We start from the raw sequence: 15,212 nt of genomic DNA on the forward strand, positions 1-15,212 counted from the left end.
CTGCTGTTCCATGTAGTACCTGTCCCCCCCGCCTGTTCCTGCAGGATGAGCTGTCCCCCCCTGCTGTTCCATGTAGTACCTGCCCCCCCCGCCTGTTCCTGCAGGATGAGCTGTCCCCCCTGCTGTTCCATGTAGTACCTGTCCCCCCTATTCCTGCAGGATGAGCTGTCCTCCCTGCTGTTCCATGTAGTACCTGTCCCCCTGTTCCTGCAGGATGAGCTGTCCCCCCCTGCTGTTCCATGTACTACCTGCCCCCCCCGCCTGTTCCTGCAGGATGAGCTGTCCCCCCTGCTGTTCCATGTAGTACCTGTCCCCCTGTTCCTGCAGGATGAGCTGTCCCCCCTGCTGTTCCATGTAGTACCTGTCCCCCCCCTGTTCCTGCAGGATGAGCTGTCCTCCCTGCTGTTCCATGTAGTACCTGCCCCCCCCCCCCTGTTCCTGCAGGATGAGCTGTCCCCCCCTGCTGTTCCATGTAGTACCTGTCCCCCCCTGTTCCTGCAGGATGAGCTGTCCCCCCCTGCTGTTCCATGTAGTACCTGTCCCCCCCCCTGTTCCTGCAGGATGAGCTGTCCCCCCCTGCTGTTCCATGTAGTACCTGCCCCCCCCCGCCTGTTCCTGCAGGATGAGCTGTCCCCCCTTGCTGTTCCATGTAGTACCTGTCCCCCCCGCCTGTTCCTGCAGGATGAGCTGTCCCCCCTGCTGTTCCATGTAGTACCTGTCCCCCCCTGTTCCTGCAGGATGAGCTGTCCCCCCTGCTGTTCCATGTAGTACCTGCCCCCCCCCCCTGTTCCTGCAGGATGAGCTGTCCCCCCTGCTGTTCCATGTAGTACCTGTCCCCCCTATTCCTGCAGGATGAGCTGTGTCCCCCTGCTGTTCCATGTACTACCTGCCCCCCCCGCCTGTTCCTGCAGGATGAGCTGTCCCCCCTGCTGTTCCATGTAGTACCTGTCCCCCTGTTCCTGCAGGATGAGCTGTCCCCCCCCTGCTGTTCCATGTAGTACCTGTCCCCCCTATTCCTGCAGGATGAGCTGTGTCCCCCTGCTGTTCCATGTACTACCTGCCCCCCCCGCCTGTTCCTGCAGGATGAGCTGTCCCCCCCTGCTGTTCCATGTAGTACCTGTCCCCCCCGCCTGTTCCTGCAGGATGAGCTGTCCCCCCTGCTGTTCCATGTAGTACCTGTCCCCCCTGTTCCTGCAGGATGAGCTGTCCCCCCTGCTGTTCCATGTAGTACCTGTCCCCCCCCTGTTCCTGCAGGATGAGCTGTCCCCCCTGCTGTTCCATGTAGTACCTGTCCCCCTGTTCCTGCAGGATGAGCTGTCCCCCCTGCTGTTCCATGTAGTACCTGTCCCCCCCTGTTCCTGCAGGATGAGCTGTCCCCCCCTGCTGTTCCATGTAGTACCTGTCCCCCCCTGTTCCTGCAGGATGAGCTGTCCTCCCTGCTGTTCCATGTAGTACCTGTCCCCCCTATTCCTGCAGGATGAGCTGTGTCCCCCTGCTGTTCCATGTACTACCTGCCCCCCCCGCCTGTTCCTGCAGGATGAGCTGTCCCCCCTGCTGTTCCATGTAGTACCTGTCCCCCTGTTCCTGCAGGATGAGCTGTCCCCCCCTGCTGTTCCATGTAGTACCTGTCCCCCCCCCTGTTCCTGCAGGATGAGCTGTCCCCCCCTGCTGTTCCATGTAGTACCTGCCCCCCCCCCTGTTCCTGCAGGATGAGCTGTCCCCCCCTGCTGTTCCATGTAGTACCTGCCCCCCCCGCCTGTTCCTGCAGGATGAGCTGTCCTCCCTGCTGTTCCATGTAGTACCTGTCCCCCTGTTCCTGCAGGATGAGCTGTCCCCCCCTGCTGTTCCATGTAGTACCTGTCCCCCCCGCCTGTTCCTGCAGGATGAGCTGTCCCCCCCTGCTGTTCCATGTAGTACCTGCCCCCCCCGCCTGTTCCTGCAGGATGAGCTGTCCCCCCTGCTGTTCCATGTAGTACCTGCCCCCCCCGCCTGTTCCTGCAGGATGAGCTGTCCCCCCCTGCTGTTCCATGTAGTACCTGTCCCCCCCTGTTCCTGCAGGATGAGCTGTCCCCCCTGCTGTTCCATGTAGTACCTGTCCCCCTGTTCCTGCAGGATGAGCTGTCCCCCCCTGCTGTTCCATGTAGTACCTGTCCCCCTGTTCCTGCAGGATGAGCTGTCCCCCCTGCTGTTCCATGTAGTACCTGTCCCCCCTATTCCTGCAGGATGAGCTGTCCTCCCTGCTGTTCCATGTAGTACCTGTCCCCCTGTTCCTGCAGGATGAGCTGTCCCCCCCTGCTGTTCCATGTACTACCTGCCCCCCCCGCCTGTTCCTGCAGGATGAGCTGTCCCCCCTGCTGTTCCATGTAGTACCTGTCCCCCTGTTCCTGCAGGATGAGCTGTCCCCCCTGCTGTTCCATGTAGTACCTGTCCCCCCCCTGTTCCTGCAGGATGAGCTGTCCTCCCTGCTGTTCCATGTAGTACCTGCCCCCCCCCCCCTGTTCCTGCAGGATGAGCTGTCCCCCCCTGCTGTTCCATGTAGTACCTGTCCCCCCCTGTTCCTGCAGGATGAGCTGTCCCCCCCTGCTGTTCCATGTAGTACCTGTCCCCCCCCCTGTTCCTGCAGGATGAGCTGTCCCCCCCTGCTGTTCCATGTAGTACCTGCCCCCCCCCGCCTGTTCCTGCAGGATGAGCTGTCCCCCCCTGCTGTTCCATGTAGTACCTGTCCCCCCCTGTTCCTGCAGGATGAGCTGTCCCCCCCTGCTGTTCCATGTAGTACCTGTCCCCCCTGTTCCTGCAGGATGAGCTGTCCCCCCTGCTGTTCCATGTAGTACCTGTCCCCCTGTTCCTGCAGGATGAGCTGTCCCCCCTGCTGTTCCATGTAGTACCTGTCCCCCTGTTCCTGCAGGATGAGCGGTCCCCCCTGCTGTTCCATGTAGTACCTGTCCCCCCTGTTCCTGCAGGATGAGCTGTCCCCCCCTGCTGTTCCATGTAGTACCTGTCCCCCCTATTCCTGCAGGATGAGCTGTCCCCCCCTGCTGTTCCATGTAGTACCTGTCCCCTCCCCCTATTCCTGCAGGATGAGCTGTCCACCATAAAGCGCAGCTACGAGGAGCAGCTGAGCATGATGAGCGACCACCTGTGCAGCATGAATGAGACGCTGAGCAAGCAGAGGGAAGAGATCGACACGCTCAAACTGGGGAACAAGGTACGGCCCTAGCCCTGCCCATCTGCCCCGGGCTCCTCCCCCTAGCCCTGCCCATCTGCCCCGGGCTCCTCCCCCTGGGAAGCTGGTGATGAGAACCTCCTGCTGAAAGTATCTGATAATCTGATGTTAGGAAACACACTTCTTGTGTGCTGTCTGACCTCTGACCCTGACCTATGACCCATCTGTATATAGGGGGTCAGATGGGTGAGCTGTTAGGGAATCGGGCTATTAATCAGAAGGTTGCTGGTTCAATTCCCGGCCATGCCAAATGACGTGTCCTTGGGCAAGGCACTTCACCCTACTTGCCTTGGGGGGAATGTCCCTGTACTTACTGTAAGTCGCTCTGGATAAGAGCGTCTTCTAAATGTAAATGTAATGTTTCCTGCAGGGAAGCACCAAGAAGAACAAGGGCCGCTAGGACCAGACTCCTCCTGCTGCTCCTGCTTTTCCTCCTGCTCCAGACCTGCACCTCCTTAGGCTGAACCATGGAGACTCTTCCTCCTGCTCCTCCTCCTCTCCACTGGAGGAATTCCAGAGACCCTGCAAACCGCTCCTCTCTCTGCCAGACCGGGGCAATCGAGGACACAGGAGCAGTTTGTCATCCATGCTTCTGAAATCTAGTCGGGAGGGAGGGAGAGGGGTGGAGGGAGCAGAGAAAGGAAGGGAAGGAAGAATGAAGTTAGGGAGGGAGAAATGGAGAGGGGTGGAGGGAGCAGGGTTAGTAGGGCTAGGATTACTCACTAGTCAAGCTGTAAAGATCACATTCTTAGAGTTACTGAGGGTTTATGCAAATGTACGTGTGTGTGTAGGAAGGACTGAGGCATCGATGGAAACAGTGATTTCACTTTTGTTTCTGGGTGGGAGGAGGAGAATGTATGTTGACCTGGATGAGTGGGTGGTCACTGCTAGAGAATGTGTTGGTCGGTCCAGTGTGACTGGGGGGGCGCAGAACTGTCATAATAGCATTTCTGTTTTACACTCTGACTGTTTTATACCGATGAAATGGGTATCCGTCTGGGCTAGGGACCTATGTACCTGACCTGGTGTGTGTAAATCAACGTATATGACTGAGCTAATTGAGCATAGAGCTAACAGACAGCAGGACAGGTTAGCTTAAAGCAGGTTGTGTCTACCTGCTGCAGCACTCCCCTCCACCGGGGGGCAGAAGAGACGAGGATGGAGTCTGACTCTGTATGTGATGTTTTAACACCAAAGTGTGTGTGTGTACACTAACAACAATGCCATGTGTACAGCACAACATTCTCCAAACTTGTACTCGATCATGAATGGATGTAAAATGTGTCCATATGAATATATATTCATGAAATCATGTTATATCCATTATTGTTCCGTCAGTTCTTTTAAGAATAATACAACCTGAGACATGTACTGTTTTGAGGACTTAAAACATGTTATTGCTCTAACCAAGTACGACATATCCGGTTGGCGGAGAGATTGTGATGACATTACGAGTGGACAGGGCCGGTCCTTCCTGTAGGCAACACCGGCAGCCGCCTAGGGCGGCATGAAGAGGGGGGTGGCATTTTCCCAAGTGCATCCATTACCTAACCCTCCCACACTACCAGCAGAGGGCGCCAACCGCGCCGCGTCATATGTCCGTGTTGTGATTTGGAACCGGCGGCACCCAGGGGGGGATCTTGCCTAGGGCGCCAAATGTGCTAGAACCGGTACTACTAGTGGAGACACCTGATTGTGGGATCACCAGTTTTACAACTCCGTTATGTCTCCATGGGAACAGTATTTTGTGTGTGGTGGTCTTGTCAGACAGCCAGTCTTGCCAGAGGCAGAGCTGTTTTAATCTACTGTCAGTTTTAAATGTACACTGAAATGTAGTCTGACAGCAGGATAACTCTGACCCAGTCTGACAGCAGGATAACTGACCCTGTCTCACAGCAGGATAACTCTGAACCTGTCTCACAGCAGGATAACCCTGACCCCGTCTGACAGCAGGATAACTCTGACCCCGTCTGACAGCAGTATAACTCTGACCCCGTCTGACAGCAGGATAACTCTGACCCCGTCTGACAGCAGGATAACTGACCCTGTCTGACAGAAGGATAACTCTGACCCCATCTGACAGCAGGATAACTCTGACCCCGTCTGACAGCAGGATAACTCTGACCCTGTCTCACAGCAGGTTAACTCTGACCCAGTCTGACAGCAGGATAACTGACCCTGTCTCACAGCAGGATATCTCTGACCCCGTCTGACAGCAGGATATCTCTGACCCCGTCTGACAGCAGGATAACTCTGACCCCGTCTGACAGCAGGATAACTCTGACCCCGTCTCACAGCAGGTTAACTCTGACCCAGTCTGACAGCAGGATAACTCAGACCCTGTCTCACAGCAGGATAACTCTGACCCTGTCTCAGCAGGTTAACTCTGACCCAGTCTGACAGCACGTTAACTATGACCCAGTCTCAGCAGGTTAACTCTGACCCAGTCTCACAGCCGGATAACCCTGACCCAGTCTGAAAGCAGGATAACACTGACCCTTGCTCAATATGCGTGATTGGTTGATTGTCTCTCAAATAATGACAAATCTGTGTGTGTGTGTGTGTGTGTACATTTAGTCTTTTTTTGTTGTAATTTTGTACAAATTAGAATGGGTTTAGTTTCCCACGCTCAACTAAAGAACCGGACACTGCCAAGATCATATTCCGCATACGTCCTCTTTATAATCCAACGGAGTGCAGTACCAGGATTGATGTTGTTTGGATAAGCATTTATTTTGTAGTAAGAAAAATTGGGAAATTATGTTTAGTTATTTAGAAGCGAATTTGCCTTTACAACCAATATTCAGCTGCTTTCAAAAGGGCAGGCTAGCGAACAGAACAACAATATCAAGTGGATATACTTTCAAAATCAGTTAATTTTGTTACATAAATGGGTTTACTGATGTCAAAACGGCCTAAGTAGCCTACAGCGATTGAACTAATGCGTGTAGCAAAGGCATTCTCAATTAAATTAAACTAAGCAGGGAAAATGTGCTTTCAAAGGGGCTGGCTAGCGAACAGAAGGACAATATAAAGTGAATATACTTTCATATATATAGATCAATGAATTGTTACATAAATTAACGCGTTTAATTAAATGATGTAAGAACTGCCAGCACATTACAAATACAACATTTACATTTAGTCATTTAGCAGACGCTCTTATCCAGAGCGACTTACAGTAAGTACAGGGACATTCTCCCCGAGGCAAGTAGGGTGAAGTGCCTTGCCCAAGGACACAACGTCATTTTGCACGGCTGGGAATCGAACTGGCAACCTTCTGATTACTAGCCCGACTCCCTCACCGCTCAGCCATCTGACTCCCAGAATACAACCGCTGTATGGTGAATTAGGCCTACAATTATGCCACTGGCTCAACCATTATGCAATTAATGAATTCTGTTATGGACTAAATGTTTAGATGTTTGTGCTTTTAAGACAATTTAACAGATAACTAATATAGTACATTTTTATCAACATAACAAAAGCAATTTGTTACGTAGGAAACAGCAGACAAATGAAGGCTACATAATTATTTGCATGAATGTAGGCTACCACAGCAATGGCAATTTAACTAGAATAGATTTGTAGGTTGATCAAATATGACAGAGAATTTCAATTGTGATCTGAGACATAGGTACCAAAACCGACGACATCATCGCGGGCACTGTGCCCTCTATATAATCAGTCGCGTCCCCAGAGGGGATGCATTTTTGAGGCGTCAGCCTCAAAAACGCCTAGACAAAAAGCGCATATGGTATTAACAGAGCTGTACTGACTTACCATAGCAAACAATGGGGTTTTAAGTGCAATGTTTCAAAAATACGCTCTCGGTGTGATGGCCCGAATTGCCTAATTGGAGTACTATAAATTCACACGGGAGGTCTGCATTAGTCTAGCGCTACAGCGCGCACTGGTCAAATCACTTTATTGCAGGCACTTAAAATAGGTCCTATGAGATCAAGATTTGTCGACAACAGAAATATTTGTCGACAATTTTTTATTGTCGACGATGTCGATAATGTCGACTAATCGACATTATCGAACCCCCCTGACGGTACTTCTGTCTATAGTTCCAGGAATAGTCTATATGTGTGTGTGTGTGTGTGTGTGCGACACCAATTTTATCACAGGCACAATGCACTATATTGAGCAAGGCTGTTTAAACTGTGTTGATGGAACATTATCAAACTCCTGACAACACCGCTGGCTATGTTTTAATGTAGGTATAGTGTTCTTTTACGCTTATATCTAAAGCAGCATACAGGGGTTTTTTGAACCTGCAACTACTCAGTTTCCTTACGGTATATTATAAGCAGCTGATTTGACGAGGTTCACACCCACACTATCCACGAGACTGCGTCCGCAGCAACTAAAACACGTTTGGTTTAACTGGTGGTTGACATGTGTTCCATAAAATGATACAACTGTGCACTTCTGATCCTTGGATTTTCTGCTGCACTTTTTATATGTGTAATGGGGGTGTAACAGACGTGGCCACGCTCCGTCAGAAGGCGTCCCTGCCCGGGCTCGAACGCGCCACCTCTGACTGCCTAGCGCAACCACTACCAGCTACGCCAAAGAAAAGCTATCTATTCGTTGACGCTTGTGACCTCTTACATACCTGAGGAGTGAGTTTCACCGATTCACACCGGTTACATATGCACCATGTCCTTTCGGATAAAAGCGTCTGCTGAGTAAAACGTAACTATTTGGAGACACTTTGCCACCATGCTACCAATACTCCGTCTACAAGCCCCAGCGCCCAACCATCGGAGTCAGACAACCGCTTACGGCTATATTTGAAAGAAAAGATACGTTTCCCAGAAGGTAGACTAAAGGCAATGAAAACAGTGTTGATTTGATAAACGTGTACGTCGCTACATCTCGTTACAACACAGAAACAAACTTTGTAAGCTGCCTTCTGGTTTTCATCACTTCACCTCCTTAGGGATTTTTAGTTGCAAACACGAACTCCCTCCGGCAGCTGCTCTGTCATGCGCTGAGAGGAGGGAGGGGATCTGTGCATCCTCTGTACACTGCATGTCGCACCGCTAGCCGTCCCGTTACTACATCGGGAAGGCGGAATAACACCGAAGCTTTCACGCTCTGCCATTTTGAGTGAAACCGGCCGACTTAAAGGGATTTAAACTTCGACAAAAAGGAACTCACAATGACCTGACTTGTAAATGTAAGTAGGCTACTGTTGTTTTTGTGTGGTTTTGTGTGCCAACGAAGCGTAAACTTTAACGGGATGGTGTTCCGTCTGTCCCACACAAAGCAAGTTGTAGCTATTAGTTAGCAAATACATTTAGTTTTCATAGGCTGGTCCGAGAATTGACATTAGACCAATCCACGTCATGTTTCATGGCCGTTTTTAAAAATGTTCTCTTTAGTAACTATATAACTCAGCGTTGGTATTTAGTAATAATTATTGTCGATTTCACATTATTGAATGTTGTTTGGTCTTGGAGAATGAATGCCGTGTGCTGCACTGTTCTAGTTCATTCTGCCATTTGTGCACAACGAAAGCAGCAAATGACTATCTTTAGTGGAGAGACTTAATTGTTGAGGTTTTTCTTCTGAAAGAGTCAGCGATCACGGTTGAATAGTTTGAGAGCTGGCTGAAAACACCGCATCTAAACTGTTTTTTTTGTTGCTGTGCGCGACTCTAGAAAAGACCTCCTTAACTTAGAGGCCCACATTCAAATTCTTGGGCATTTATAGGTAGGCTACTTTTCTCTGTTTGTTCTCACCCTGAAACATGTCAGCCTGCAACTTAACTGACAGATGAAGTAGACAGCGGATAGAACAATAGGCAGGTTAAAAGCAAAATACTACGTTCAGTGTAGATGAAGAGAAAATTTGACGTATTGTGTATAATGTGTAGTTTTTTTAGTTTATAGTGAGGCATATTTCATATTTGTATAATATTAGGGGAGAGTGGGGTAAGTTGTGCCAGTTTTTACTTAAAGTGACTTTAAAGCGAGGCCATGACAGTAATGCTTCCAACTAAAATATGTACATATATTTCAGGATGTGGTGCATCCCTGGGAACAATCACTTTGGATCTGAAATATAGTATTTAAGAAATATAGCTTTCTGAAAAAAGTGGTCTTGTGGCACAACTTGTCCCCGGTAAGTTGTGCCTTTAGAGAGAATACATTGGGGTAAATTGTGCCATTGATTATTGAAGTAAAACTGTATATTTTCATCTCAGAAACTGTGATGCTATATAAAAGCTAGACAGATTCAATACAAAATAACTAATTTAAGGTTTATTTAAAGTTATTTTACAACATCAAAGGCCGATTTTCTACAAGCCAATTGCGCCACATGAGCACATCACAGACATCCCAACCTGCAGAGACTCATTTCAGGGAGGTGGCTCCCCCTTCATGAACACATGAGAACAAAGTTGAGTTCAAATGAAAAAAAAAAAAGCAATTCTATTTAAAGGTAATTTACATGAACACATGTTCAGAACAAAATGAAATTCAAATGAAGACCAAATTGACTGCAATTCTCTTCACAGATCTGGCACAACTTACCCCAGGCCCTTTGGCACAATTTACCCCAATCCCACGTTTTTGTAAAAATGCATCATCCAGCAGTTTTGAGCTAAAATCATGCTAGCTGTATAGACTCATTGTGTAGCTTACCAAAGCACTAAAACATATGTGAAATGTTTTCAAACTTGTCTATAACTGTTCAGACACAACAATCAAAAACCTTGATCATAGAAATTTTTATTTGGAAGGCAAAAAACATTGAACTTAAATGTGTTTACCTCTCATGCAATGAGGCTCTCTTCTTTACAGGATGAGTAAAATGACTGACTTCAAAAATGTGTGGTCCCATGACCATTTTCTTCTATGGTTCCCTAGAAACAGGGGGTGGCACAACTTCCCCGCTGGCACACCTTACCCCACTCTCCCCTATGTATAAACCAGAGATTATCTGTAATGGCTATATGGTCTCAGAATGACTTCTCAGATGAAGTAAACTACACTAATTAGTGCAAAGTAGCTTCCCCTTGATGCAGTCACTGATTAAGATCAATATGTCAGTGAAACACATAAATACAAATTACTTAAACTATACATGTACAGCTGTGGAAAAAATAGAGACCACTGCACCGTTTTCTTTCATTTAAAAAAAGTTGAGAAGGACAATTTTGAGTGAGGAACAGAAGGGTAAAATGTACAAATGCCACTGCAAATTTTAACCTTCTGTTCCTTACTCAAAACTTTCCTTTGCAACCCTTTAAAATGAAAGGAAAAAGGTGCAGTGGTCTTTACATTTTTCCAGAGCTGTACATGTATAGTTCAAGTAATCTGTGTTTGTGTGTTAGCCCTATGGTGCCTATTAGTGCCTGTGATAACATTGGTGGCACACACACACAGATTCCTGGAATTATAGAGAAGGCACAGGGCCTGCGATGATGTCGGTGACACCCACAGATGTCTGGAATTATAGATAGATCAGTGCCCATGATGCAGCTGGTGATGACAGTCTTCTCAGTGGTTTTGGTACCTATATTTCTCAGATCACAATTGAAATTCTTTTTAAGTCAGGTGGCTGAGCGGTTAGGGAAGCGGGCTAGTAATCAGAAGGTTGCCAGTTCGATTCCTGGCCGTGCCAAATGACGTTGTGTCCTTGGGCAAGGCACTTCACCCTACTTGCCTCGGGGGTATGTCCCTGTACTTACTGTAAGTCGCTCTGGATAAGAGCGTCTGCTAAATGACTAAATGTAACCTCCACATCATCTATTCTAGTCAAATTGCCAATGCTGTGGTAGCCTATTCATGCAAATGCAAATGATGATGTATTTGTCTGAATATATTGAATTGAATTTATGTTTCCTAAGTTATAAATTGATGTTGTGTTGATCCAAATTTACTATATTGGTTCTCTGTTAAATTGTCTTACCACCACAAACATCTAAACATTTAGTTAATAACAGAAGTCATTACATGCACAATGGTTGAGCCAGTTGTCATAATTGTAGGCCTAATTCACCATGCAGAGCTTGCAGATACAGCCTCAGATACAGACTTAGATACAGCCTCAGATACAGCCTCAGATACAGCCTCAGATACAGCCTCAGATACAGCCTCAGATACAGCCTCAGATACAGACTTAGATACAGCCTCAGATACAGCCTCAGATACAGCCTCAGATACAGCCTCAGATACAGCCTCAGATACAGACTTAGATACAGCCTCAGATACAGCCTCAGATACAGCCTTAGATACAGCCTCAGATACAGCCTCAGATACAGCCTCAGATACAGCCTCAGATACAGCCTCAGATACAGCCTCAGATACAGCCTCAGATACAGCCTCCTAGTGCCGCTAGTGCCGCGCATGGGGCAAGGGATGACCAGAGGACCGGAATGTAGGGCTGGGATGATGCACGGGAAAGACGGAATTTGCTTTTAAAATGTCAAAATGCTGATTCGAACAACTTCAATCACGGCACAGCACTCCGTTGGATTATAAAGAGGACATCTGCGACATTCTTTGCAGAGTGCCCGGTGCTTCTGTAGGCGTAAAATGTACACCCAGGTGCAGCACATAAAGGGCTTCAGTCTAACTGGTGCACTAGTCGTAACTTTCAGTTCTACGTCGGACGTAGCGTTACACCCAGGCGTACGCCCAGCTGGGGCACTCGGCTCCAGATAATCCTTAGAAACTGAGGTGCACATGCCCACAAACACATTCCTGGAATTAAGATAGATACAACTATACTACTGAATTAAACTAACAAACTAAATTATACAAATTAACAACAACAAATAAACATAATTAATTGCAATTGATTTGTGGCTGATCAAACGTTGATGATCTTGGTCAGGAGGCCCCAGGGTTGAGCATCAGAACAAAAGCAGATCCGTATCGCACTGGGGTATTCACAGGAACAGCGTGTTTACATCTGAGGAGGAGTGAAGCTGGAGCCAGACCCTTCCCAGCATGCCCTGCTCTGCTCCCACCTCAGGGGACTGAGGTTCACGTGTCAGCACCTTCCTGATCCACAGTAACCAGCGGTATTGCTATGTCCACATTCAGCGGCAGGGTTGGGCCAGCTCAGGGAGGAGGTCAGGAGAGCAGGCCTCACAGACAGATTAGATGGATATGATGCCACTAAAGAGAGAAAGGCTGTAAATTACCTGTAAAATAACAAACCTAGGAAACGGCAGAGGAGATGTATAGGAATACTCAGAGCAGGATGACGGTGGAATCCATATCAAATATTAATTTAATTACCTTTATTGATCCTGAAAGAAATAAAAAAATCACTTTATTGACCCTGATGGATATCCAAAATGAACTGTATTGATCCTGAAGGTACTTCAAGAATGTATGTAGCTGACAGAAACAGAAATTGAGAGAAACTAGGTTTAATAAACAGTATGAGGTCTAAGTGAGCTGTTTAATCAGCTGGAAGGGGGAGACAAGCCTCTCTGCTCTCCTATCCAAGCATTTGACTGACTGTCTGTCAGTAACTGCGTCTTTGTGCAGTGTTTAGAACTGAATATGGTGCTCCATGTAATTATTTTCAATTGGATTTGACTCTTATTCTGTCTTGTTGTCCTATGGTCAGTTACGGTATCCTCGCCCATGCTATTGGTCAGCTATGGTAACCTATCGTCTACTTTACAAGATTATCATTTGGATCATGGGAGTTGGAAAACAAAAATATCTTCTCCAAACATGTGAGGGTGATTAATTCTATCCACTTCTGCCTTTGTTGTCTTCTAAATATGTCTGCCTGTTCCATCATAAATAAGATGACATGGTTGACATTTGTTTAAGGTTGGTTATATTTTATTCATTTAGCATATTATTTGTTCTAAAGCGACAGTGCACATAGAAAGTACAGCAGACGATCAGGGATCAGAAATGCAGAGTTCTACCGTTTCAGACTCAAGGAACAGTCTGTGTTTACCAGGTACAGTGTAGTGTTTACCAGGTACAGTGTAAAGTGTTCACCAGGTACAGTGTAGTGTTTACCAGGTACAGTGTAAAGTGTTTACCAGGTACAGTGTAAAGTGTTCACCAGGTACAGTGTAAAGTGTTTACCAGGTACAGTGTAAAGTGTTCACCAGGTACAGTGTATACCAGGTACAGTGTAAAGTGTTCACCAGGTACAGTGTAAAGTGTTCACCAGGTACAGTGTAAAGTAACTTCAACTCTGCTCATCCGTCAGCTGAGCAGGAAGGAGGTATTCTGATGTGTCGCTTCACAGAGAAGCCATGTTGTTTGTGTGAGCAGTGAAGAGGCCAAGTTTTTTTGTGTGTGTGTGTGTGAGCAATGGAGACTCCATGTGTATGTGTGTGAGAGAGCAATAAAGACTGTGCGTGTGTGAGAGAGAGAGTGCAATGAAGACTGTGTGTGTGTGTGTGTGAGAGAGAGAGCAAGCAATGGAGACTATATTGGTTGTGTGTGTGTGAGAGCAAAGAAGACTCCATGTTTGTTGTGTGTGTGTGTGTGTGTGAGAGAGCAGCTTGGTATTTCCTGTGTGAATGCTGCAGTCTCAGTGGACTGTGTGGAATGTCTGCTCTGGTCTTGGTGGAGGCAACTTCTCATTCTCTAGCTTATCATTGTCAAGATGACACTGTCATTGTATGTAATTGACTTTGACATTTCTCAACTCTGCCTTGTTCTTCCTCGGGTGGAGGCTGAGGTAGAGGCTAACAGAGGCTGGAGTGGAAGCTGGGGTAGAGGCTGGAGTGGAGGCAGGGGTAGAGGCTAACAGAGGCTGGAGTGGAAGCTGGGGTAGAGGCTGGAGTGGAGGCAGGGGTAGAGGCTAACAGAGGCTGGAGTGGAAGCTGGGGTAGAGGCTGGAGTGGAGGCAGGGGTAGAGGCTAACAGAGGCTGGAGTGGAAGCTGGGGTAGAGGCTGGAGTGGAGGCAGGGGTAGAGGCTAACAGAGGCTGGAGTGGAAGCTGGGGTAGAGGCTGGAGTGGAGGCAGGGGTAGAGGCTAACAGAGGCTGGAGTGGAAGCTGGGGTAGAGGCTGGAGTGGAGGCAGGGGTAGAGGCTAACAGAGGCTGGAGTGGAAGCTGGGGTAGAGGCTGGAGTGGAGGCAGGGGTAGAGGCTAACAGAGGCTGGAGTGGAAGCTGGGGTAGAGGCTGGAGTGGAGGCAGGGGTAGAGGCTAACAGAGGCTGGAGTGGAAGCTGGGGTAGAGGCTGGAGTGGAGGCTGAGGTAGAGGCTAACAGAGGCTAGAGTGGAAGCTGGGGTAGAGGCTGGAGTGGAGGCAGGGGTAGAGGCTAACAGAGGCTGGAGTGGAAGCTGGGGTAGAGGCTGGAGTGGAGGCAGGGGTAGAGGCTAACAGAGGCTGGAGTGGAAGCTGACAGGGGATTCTCCTTCTCTAGGGTAGCCTGGGTTGGGTGAGTAGCTGCAGGCGTCTGGGAGGATCTAGGGTAACCCTAACCTAACACAAACCTAACCCTAACCAGCCAGTCAGACATCCAGCCAGTCAGGCATCCAGCCAGTCAGACCTCCAGCCAGTCAGGCCTCCAGCTAGTCAGGCATCCAGCGAGTCAGACCTCCAGCCAGTCAGGCCTCCAGCTAGTCAGGCATCCAGCGAGTCAGGCATCCAGCCAGTCAGACCTCCAGCCAGTCAGGCCTCCAGCTAGTCAGGCATCCAGCGAGTCAGGCATCCAGCCAGTCACACATCCAGCCAGTCACACATCCAGCCAGTCAGGCATCCAGCCAGTCACACCTCAGCAACAGAATTGAGTAGCAGAGTAGAGTGGAAAAGGTGCGTCTCAGAACCTCTCATTAGAGGCTAGCCTCTTTCAGCCTCTGTCCTCTCTCTGAGAATAGAGTACAGTTCCAAGATTGACGTTGTTTGGTTAATTTTTACATTTCCATAAAATGATCTCTTCGATCTAGTCTCAGCCATCTGGAGATGACTGTGCTGCACAGTTTATGTCAGTGCAGTTTATGTCACTGAGTTGCTTGTATTTTTATTTACGTT

The 15,212-nt window shown here is 48.4% G+C and overlaps 2 protein-coding genes across 5 annotated transcripts in view; both read left to right on the forward strand.

Annotated features, from left to right (window-relative positions):
* Window positions 1-4,599, forward strand: part of ppp1r21 (protein phosphatase 1, regulatory subunit 21) — a 37,624-nt gene extending 33,025 nt beyond the window's left edge. For all 4 annotated transcript variants that reach the window (XM_062462898.1, XM_062462900.1, XM_062462899.1 and 1 more), the window contains exons 20-21: window positions 3,077-3,205; window positions 3,594-4,599. In XM_062462898.1, the coding sequence (XP_062318882.1) occupies window positions 3,077-3,205; window positions 3,594-3,623 (159 nt within the window). In that variant the 3' untranslated portion in view covers window positions 3,624-4,599. The remainder of the gene's footprint in view (window positions 1-3,076; window positions 3,206-3,593) is intronic.
* A 3,505-nt stretch (window positions 4,600-8,104) lies between these two features.
* Window positions 8,105-15,212, forward strand: part of LOC134021841 (stonin-1) — a 34,008-nt gene continuing 26,900 nt past the window's right edge. The window contains exon 1 of the mRNA XM_062462902.1: window positions 8,105-8,431. The gene's annotated coding sequence lies outside the window, so the exon portion shown is untranslated. The remainder of the gene's footprint in view (window positions 8,432-15,212) is intronic.

Source organism: Osmerus eperlanus, chromosome 6 (assembly GCF_963692335.1).
Source record: "Osmerus eperlanus chromosome 6, fOsmEpe2.1, whole genome shotgun sequence".
In the NCBI taxonomy this organism is placed as follows: domain Eukaryota; kingdom Metazoa; phylum Chordata; class Actinopteri; order Osmeriformes; family Osmeridae; genus Osmerus; species Osmerus eperlanus.